General features: G+C 49.7%; 1 protein-coding gene across 1 annotated transcript; it reads right to left on the minus strand.

Annotated features, from left to right (window-relative positions):
* Positions 1-80: 80 nt before the first annotated feature.
* RHBDD2 (rhomboid domain containing 2) lies at positions 81-7,089 on the minus strand. The gene is made up of 4 exons (XM_055797154.1): positions 6,820-7,089; positions 5,318-5,712; positions 4,782-4,932; positions 81-2,575 (listed from the first exon to the last, which is right to left on the minus strand). The coding sequence occupies exons 1-4, from the start codon at positions 7,056-7,058 to the stop codon at positions 2,143-2,145; spliced, it is 1,218 nt and encodes a 405-aa protein (XP_055653129.1). The 5' UTR covers positions 7,059-7,089; the 3' UTR covers positions 81-2,142.
* Between the last annotated feature and the right edge of the window lie 2,231 nt (positions 7,090-9,320).

A 9,320-nucleotide genomic window follows, 5' to 3' on the forward strand; every position in this document is an offset into this window, starting at 1 on the left:
ACATCCTTTGTCACCAACCTGCCCCACAGCTAGTGCCTAACCCACCATCCCAAGGAGCACACTCCAGCTTGAAAGCAAACCTGGAGACTTAGTACTTTGTCTTTCACGCTTAAAATTTGGAGGTATACAACATCTGCAATTGCTACTAGTCTTCATCACCATTCTGCACATTTCTGGAGAAAACTGAACAAATTCCTAGGTTTACAGGTGAGGCTCTCACAAGGAGGAAAATCAAGGCACAAATGAGAGTGGAGTATCAACATTTCAATGTCATCTCTTGCATTTCTTTCCTGGTATTAAAATCACACTTTTAAGTTTTTACTTTTTATAAACAAGCACCTTATTCTGTTCTTGCTCCACACTAACCACCTAACAACGCAATTGCTGTCAGCAGGAAAAAAAGGACCATGAAGTCAAGTCCTTTTGGGATCCCGTGGAGGAGCAAAACACTCAGGGATGAGACAGAGCGGGCCACCAACTCCAGGCTGGTTTTCCCAAACTGCTGCATCCTCCCGCAGAAAGCCCCTGCCCAGGTGTGCCGACCTTTGCAAGCAGAGCTTCTTACCAATGTGCATCTGAGGTCCAAGTCCTCAGCATTCACTTTGGTCTTCCCCCAAAGCAAGCCCCTGCGAGGCCACACGTAACTGTGGCAGCCATCCCAGAAGGGCTGCTGGAGAAGGAAGTGGCTATAGGGCAACACGGGGCTTCTTCAGACACTGAAGAGGGAAAAAAAGAAAGAGGCAAGTACATGCTTTGGTGCATGCAGCTCTGAACGGTGCCTATGACCTCCACTCACTGATAGCATCAAAGAGCCCTGAGGATATCGCGGTTTCTGGGGGACAGGTTAGGCGCTGTAAGAACATCTCTGTGAGCAGTAAATGGCACTTTCTGCTTCATGTAGCACTACTTTTTTGGAGCACAACAAAACTCTAAGCAAAGAGTCAAAGGTGATAGTTGAGATCCTGGCTGATTTACAGACACAGAGACAGCAGATTCCTCCGGGGCATGGCACAGTAAAGCAGCTACACAGCTGGAAATAAAGCTCAAGTCCCAGCGACTTAACCAAACTCCTTTGTTACTGCCACAGGCACCAAACACTGCATCCTGCTCTAAATCCCTTGCTGAAAACTCCCCTCTCCCACACACCTTTCCACCAGCTCTGCAGACAACAGAGAGAGATTGTGCTAACATTGGTGGGTGAGACATCTAAAGCTGAGCAGTGCGAACACCCCCAATGGCATTGCTACATTCCAGTTATTTCTTCTAACCCACTGTTAAGGTCCCTCCCAGCTCCTTGGGTCTCTATACATTCGCTCCACAAATGGCCAAAATCCCTTACTGAAGCATCTCCCACTACTTCACATGCATCTGAGGTTGCCTTATCGACAAGCACTGGCAACACAGGCTGAGCTAGCACCATGCTAGCAGAAAACGAAGGCAACATGTTGATGCATGCACAGACTACAGCTAAGAAGGACCTTCAGCGTTTTAGAGCTGCGTTTTGGCGGGCAGAAAAGGGTGTTCTGTATTCTGTCCTCTTGCCCCAGCCCTGGTTTAACAAGCCCCCTTCAAGGCACACTCTTAGTGGAGAGGTCACTAGTAGAAGATATCTGTCCTCCTCCACTCAAATATTAAGTTATAAACTAAGGCTTCCACAATTTCTGCCTATTTGGTGTCCTAGCTACATCACACCTGTAAACAAGATAGGAGCTAAGAGCCTCAGTGCAGCTGGGACATGTCCTTACTGCTGCACCCTAGTTAAACCCCAGATCAGTCCAGTGTTTTGATAATTAGGTTCCTAGCTTGAGTTGGGGAGCTGATGCACTGTAACTCCAGTGACAGTGTGGAAAAAGGCAGCTGCTAAATACAGCAATGAAAAAAGACCCCAAAAAGACAAGAAGCACACAAGTGATACAGTCCCCATCCCCCAGCAATATCAAAAAGTAAAAAAATATATAAAAATTATAAATGAAATACAGTTAAAGCAGCCTGTAGCAGGGAACAGTGGAATGGCTTCACTGGAGCTACCAACCCATTCCTCTAGTCACCCCAGATACAACAAAGATGCCAGCAATGCACTGACGAGTAAGCGTCACGCAGTGATCCTGCCACAATGTGAGAGTCCTGCTGCTTTCTGGAGGATCAGTACACCTGCACTCTTGAAAATTCAGCTGAAACAGGAGGCGCTGTGGCTGCTGGATACCCTGATGCTTGCTGAATGCCAGCCAGGGGGCCCACGCCTGCAGGCGTCTGTGGATCGGTGGGGCACACATGCTGCGGGGGAGAGAACATGCCCAGCTGGCAGCACTGTCCAGGCGAGGTTCCAGCATGGGTCTGCACATAATGCTCTCCGAAGGCACCTCCGGCTTGGTGGGGGGAAGAAGTGAGGCTGTGTCCTGCACTATGGCCATGCTGAGATCCCTTGTGCCCCAGAACATGGCCATATCCTGGAGGCCAGATGTGTTGAAACCCCTGGCTCTGCACATTGGGGTGCTGCATCTGGAAAGTAGGAAGAGTCGGAGGCGAAGAGCAGTAGTAGCTTTGAGTGGGGTAGGCGCCTGGTGTGGGGTTAATCCTGGGCAGGAAGAGAACAGAAGGTTACACTGTGTTCAGAACTGGCATCCTCTAATGAGGGCTGGAAGTGCCCTGGGGGTAGATTTCCTCCTGACCAGTGCTCAGAAAGGTCACTGCAATCCATCAGAGAGATTCACTACAGCAGGAGAAGCTCTTAATATAAGCAGCACTTGAGTAAAAATAGGTTTACTGGCCTCCCAGGACAGATGTTCCCACTCTTCCAACCCACACCAATTCCCCACCAACTGAACAAACGCGGTTCTTGGCCCCGGTCTCTTTGTGCAAGGAATACGCAAGCCAAGCGACAATGTGCTTTTTGATTTCCATACGCATCCTCCCTGCCTTCCCCTGAATGACACATCTGTTAAGTTATTCATCAGGAGAAGTCATAGCTGCCAAGTGTCATTTGTTAAGAAGCCATAAAGGCCTTTGGTGTAAGTAAGAGCCCAGGTTGTAGAGTGAAAAGGGAAAGGAGGGAAGTTACAAGTAAAATTAAACATGCAGAAGCAAGGTCTAGAAACAGCCTTTGCCAACAGAAGGCATGACTCATCCCACCGAAACACATCAAGAGAGAGGCAATCTGCCTAGAAGCCAAAGCCTCTGGGACTTCAGGAGTACTGCTCAGCCCACGCACAACCCTAAGATGAGCGCTGAGAACCAAGACAATATTCATGAAGACCATAACTGCCAGGTCCCCAGCAAGAATAAGAAACTGGCTCATGCTGGGGTTTTTGGGCTTGGATTTTTTCTTTTATTCAGGGTGTGGGTCTGTTGTTTGTTTTGATTTTTGTTTTGGTTTGGATTTTTTTTTATTTTATTTGTGGGCACAAACATGATACCAAAGCCTGGATGTTCTAGAAATGTCTCCTGTCCGGTAGCAAGTTGACGCCTTATGTTATGAAAATTTTATGAAAATTTGAAAAAATAAATAAAGAAAACCCAAACCATCAAGAGCTCTTGGTTGGGAATAAGAATCAAAACAATAAAAATTAAGCCCCAGCAGCACATACAGAACTTGTGTGTAAGACACAGAGACATGCAAATTTAACTGCAGAAATGGAAACATCCTAGAAACACCTTCCCACACCCTGATTGATAGTCAAATGTTTATGTAAATACCTTTGAGCCAGAACAGTCTATTTACGTCACCTCACCTAAAGCAAGCAGGTTTAGACACAGAGCTGAGACGCTGTGTGCAACAGTCATCAGCAGAAGCATTAGACTGATGCAGACACAGGTTCAGCATGCAGCGAGACAGTCCCTACTCCCAAAAGCAGCACTTGCACAGAAGGGAGAGAGTAAAAGCACAAATGCTGCTGGATCTGCCTGGCCTCCCTGGCAAGCACTCACATGTTTGAGTGCCCTAATGGGTCTGGGGCACACTCCTGCTGCAGGCAAGGGTTTGTTTTATGGTTTCCTCATGGGTGAGGGCAGATGCAAACACTTGGGAATGCTTCCACTTCAAAGAACGCTTTACAGTGAGCTGATGGCTTAAACAATACATAGGGTTTAACCCTTAAGAGAAAATTATCCTTCCTCTGTGAAACTGAAATGAATAGGGAAAAATTTGACCTACATTCCCAAGCTTTTTAGAATACAAGTGAGTTCTCACGGCTTGTGATACACACAAACTTAAAACTATTCCTGAACGTCAGCCAAGGGCCCCAAGGCTTCTTTTTGGTAAAGCAATCTTGCCTTGACACTGAAAACATGTATTGAAGGGTCTACATTGAACTTTGTGACATCTTTAATTTATAATGCTCTGCTCCTACATAGATTTGGACACAACTCACTTCACAGCATTCCTGGGAGGTGAGGTGGGGCAAAGAAAGATAAAGATCATGCCCCAGGGAGCCACACAGCCAGAAACAAATGCCCTAAGTCCTAATGTTAGAGCAGAATTGCACAAAACTAACTTTCATGTCAGCTAAGCTGTCATACTTCGCATGTGTACACACTGCCATTGCAGCAAATGAGAGGTCTTTCACCTCAATTTAGCTTTCACTGGAAGACCTGGTTGAGTTAATGTGTGATAAAGTATTAGTCACAGTAATGTCACTAGCGTAACATCAACGGGTCAGTATGTTCCCCCTGACACCCAGGATATGAAGCCACAAGCACAATATAGCTTTTACATGTGATGTAATGCCTTCACTTACACCTCAAAATTCCTCTATAAGATCTTTCACACGAACTCCTGTACTTACTTGCTGCTTTTGAAGACTCTTCTCTCTGCTAGGGACCCTGGGATATATTTCAGCCCTGGTATCCTCTTTAGTAGACTGAAAGGGAATACCTGGTCCAGCTTAGCACCCACTGACTCTGGAAAATCCAAGCAGACACAGTAGCCAAGACCATCTGAAGTCAGCAGCATGTTAAGGAGAACTGCAGTCAAAACACATTCATTTCATGCAGCCACACACAACCCCGCTCCAGTCAAATCATTTTCCCTGGAGAATTCTCCCAGTTCTAACCAGCACCACCTTTACAGACCACCACCCTCCTCAGCTCTGTGTTCTCTATGCACACTAAAGCCACAGGGTAAGTAGAAGTCTGAGGTGAAAAACAAACGCAGAACTGGTGTGATGAGGACCAGCAAAGCCAGTGAGAGTTTAAAGGAGAGCAAGGGCCCAGGAAACACCATAAAGCCGCTGCATCTTGGCAATGACAACCACAGCATACCCTCCCCATTGCGGGCCAGCAATCCCACTCTGGTTCAGGGCTTTGCACTTGGAAAGGATACAGGCTTCCCCAGCTAGGAGCCCACACAGGTTACTCAAGAGAGAAGAGTGGGGTATAAACCATGCTACAGAGAGCATAACCCACGGCACCAGCACCACTGGAACTCTAACCCCCAAAAAGAGAGTCCTCTTCATCCGTGAGCGAGTGGTGGACACACCCAATGTAGCAAAAGCTACAGGCATGAATCCTTTGGCATCTTCTACCTCTGACACCCTCGAGGCAACAGTCTCGAGTAAGAGATACAGGAGGCCAGAGAGGACAGCAAATGCAATGGTGAGGAAGCAGTGCTTCACAGTGCCAACATTCTTCTCAAAGCTGCCAGCAAAATACCAGATGAGAACGGCACCACAGGTCAAGGATATCAGGTCTTCATAGACAAAGATGTAGGTAACTAACCTGTGAACTGAGCACACCAGCACATCAGAAAGGTGGAAGGCAGCAATGAATTTGTTTTAAACCACTACAGTGACCTGCTTGAGCACAGAAAGCGTAAGCCTACAGGATTAATTAATAGCTTTCATTTCTACCCTGGTGTAGGAGAGAAGGAACTTGAGGCCTCTAAAACTAGGCGTAAATAACCAGAGTTAAAACAAGCGCTATCCTGGGTATCGCAGACATATGGACTGACTTGCTGCTTCCTGGAAAGCTGCCTAGAAAAAGCAACAGTATCTGTAGTAAATCACAGTCTCATCAAAAGAGAAGGCAAGAGACGCAAAAATTAACTGTTATGGTAACTATGATTTTGCTTAAGAGAAACACTTCTTGAACTGCTAGAAAGCTGACTTTTCTCACAAAAAATGCCTGGAGGTTCTCAGACCTCAGAGGTGCTCCCAGGCCCTCTGGTGAGCTGTTCTCCTGGGCACTCGGTGAGGCCTGAGGCAAAATGATCCACCTTCCTCCCACCACCCTCAGTCCTCAGCCAGAAAAATAGCAGTTGAGAGCACAACCCGGTGCAGCCTGACTGCCCCGCTTAGAGCATCTGCCTGCTAAAAGAAATCACTGCACAGGGCAAAAGCAGAAAAATGGGAATTAGAAGCGTGATAAAAATCGTTCTGGGAATACCAGAAGGACTGAGGAAAGCAAATCCCTCAAGCTCCCAGCAGTGTACACCCACTCTGCACGGTGTCGAGGGCTAGAGATGGGTGCCAAGGCAGGAGCAGCCTGGTAGAGGGGTGCTGAGGTGGACGCCCAGCAGGCTCAGCGCAAGCCGGGGGAAGTGCCAAGGGACTGGGAGCAGAGCACACAGTGCGGGTCGCGGGGAAGGCCTGCAGAGGAGGGCCACGGACCAAGCAGCAGGCTCCGTGAGGGACTTGAGGAAGCGCCCAGACCTGGGGGCAGAGCAGGGGGTCCAAGGGGTTCAGGGCAGGCCAAGGGGGAGGCCGGGAGAGGCAGCCACCAAGGCTCGGTGAGGCCTGGGCTGCGGGACCGACGGCGGCACCAGGGGCCGGGGAGGCGGAAGGGCCGAGGAGGCCGCAGCTGCTCCCCCCGGCCGCGCCCGCTCACCTTCCCCCGCACGCAGAGCGGCAGGCCGCAGCGGGCCGGCGGGGCGGCCGGCAGGCGCTCCCCGCAGCAGCCCGGGCGCAGAGGCGCCGAGCGAGAGCAGCAGCGTGAGAGCGGTGGCAGCCGGCGGGCGCCCCCATCCCGCCGCCATGCTGCCGCGCGCAGCCCCACTTCCGGCAGCCGGCGGAAGGCCTGGACCGTTGCCGTGGCAACGCGAGGCGCTGCGGCGCCCCCGGTACCATGGAGACGGGCGGGCGGGGTTTGGGGGTTTATTCCGCTCCTTTTAAAATTTTTTTTAAATTATTCTTATTGTTTCCCTTTCCAGAAGGGAAATCTATCCCCGGTGAGAGATGTGAGCTATTGCTGGGAGCCTGCCCCAGGCTGGGTTACCGCCGGCCCACCGCCATGCACAGCCTCCCCAGGGCACAGGAGGCCCTGCCGAGCTGTACCCCCCTGTCCTCTCCCTGCTGCCATGTCACGGTGTTAGGCTGCTTGGAAGGGCCGAGTATTTCCCTTCAAGTGTGGCAGATGAAGGTGGGGAGGAGCACCCGTGCCAGAGCTGTGTCTGCCCACCCACGCTGGTGCAGATGGAGGGGTTGCCCGAAGACAGGCCTCCTCCATGTCAGTGTGTTACAAACCAGGCTAAACCGGCTGAAATGGCATCAACTGCTGTTTGTCTACGGTGTCATGCATGCACTGGCTGAACGCACCACTGCCTGAAGGGAAGTGGCAGATGGAGGAGTGCTCTGCTGTGGAAACACCTTACCCTGAGAAACCCCTGTGTGAGGAAAGGGACATACAGATAAGCAGCGAGAAGCAGGGAGAAAAGAGGCTTTGCTCCAAGGGTGGTGGGATTTTGGGAGGCCCCCAGCAGCGAGTGGAACAGCAACATGGCAGAAAAGCTCCCCTGCCACCAGCTCCTCCTCCAGACAAGACCCCAGTTGCTGGCCACTGGTTCACATCTAATGAGAGAACCATGAGGTCTCATCTGCACAGGAAGAACCAGAAGCAGCACACCTTCCCACACTCCCTCTGATTTTACAAAGTGGGGAAAGACTTTGAAGCAGCTGGGATCTCTTCCAGCTGAGGGGGCTGAGCACAGGGTTTAGGAGCTGACATCTTTTTCCCATCCCAGCTTCAAAGTTTTTGATTGGGACCAATGGGAGAGCACAGCACAGATCTATCAGAGGGCAAAGAGACATGTGAGCTTGTTTCTTTATGTCAATTCATGCCTTTTTACATTTATGAGGATCCTTCAACCCCTGAGGAATGTAAAGGCACTGAGAGGCTCTATGCACAGCAAAAGATACCCCCACCTTGCTTGCCCTGGCCTACAGAGCATTGTTTGGGATCCGCCCTAATCCTGACTGCGCATTGCAAAGGCAGCCTTTGTCAGAGGTCCCAGTTTGCTGCAGACATGGGAAGGCTAATGGTGCAGGAGAAGATGTTGCAGCTGGAAGAGTTGACATTTTTCAAGCAGAAATGGGAAGATGGGCAGAGAGCTCAATCCCTTTTTTTAAACTATTTTAGTCACTGTTTGTTTCACAGAAACTTATCTTAGGCTGTGACAGTAGGATTTGCCTCCCGCTCCTACGCCCAGGGGGGAAGGAAGCAGCCCAACTTATTTGCAAATCTGCTCAATCTGTTCAGTTGAAACCAGAGAATACTCTTCAGTGCTTTTTAAAATTAAAACAACAACAAACCACAGGGTAAAACCTTGCAGTACTTGCTGTTTCCCCAGCTGATGCATGTGCAGACTGTCACTAGATGGAAAGTGTGCAACTGTTAACTTTCGCCCTCCAACTCTCACAAGAAGGCATCTTGATCTTAAGCAAGAAATATGACTGCTAAAACCCAATCAATTGAAATAATCAATATTGGTTTTGCTGTCGTTTCGGTTCATTCATCGTTAGTCCTCCTTTCTGAGGCAATGTCTAGTTTCATAGAAGTGGCTCCTAAGAGCCCTTTTCTTAGAAAGCCATTCTCCAAGTCAATATTTGGCTTTTAAAGATAGTCAGAAACCCTGGCAATCCTGTTCTGCTGTGGGTTGGTTTGTTTTGTTTTTTTTTTTACTTTAGCACCCAGATTTTGGATGTTTTCTTAAACTCCATCTCAGCACCTCACTTCTTTTCCTGGCTGCGCACACCCCAAGTGTGGTGAGGACATTCCCCCTCCAGGCTGCTGTGAAGTTTGGCATGGTGAATTCTGTTTTGGAAAGCCTGAAACCCTCTCCACCCCAAATGGTGATGCACAAGGGGGGTGCTGACAGGGAACTGGGGACCCGCCCGCCTTTCCGCACTAGCGGCCCCCCCAGTTCCCTCTCAGCACCGTGACCGTGCTCTGTGTATTTATTAATTAAAATAATCTAATCCCCGCCTCCCTACACAGCCTTATCCAACCCAACCCGCCCTTACAGCGCCGAGCACCCGCCACACGCCCCCCTTCCTCTGGTACAATCCATCTTCCCCCCCTCCGACCGCGGTAAGTTGGTACGGTCCTTCTCC

This window comes from Falco peregrinus, chromosome 2 (assembly GCF_023634155.1).
Source record: "Falco peregrinus isolate bFalPer1 chromosome 2, bFalPer1.pri, whole genome shotgun sequence".
NCBI classification, from domain to species: domain Eukaryota; kingdom Metazoa; phylum Chordata; class Aves; order Falconiformes; family Falconidae; genus Falco; species Falco peregrinus.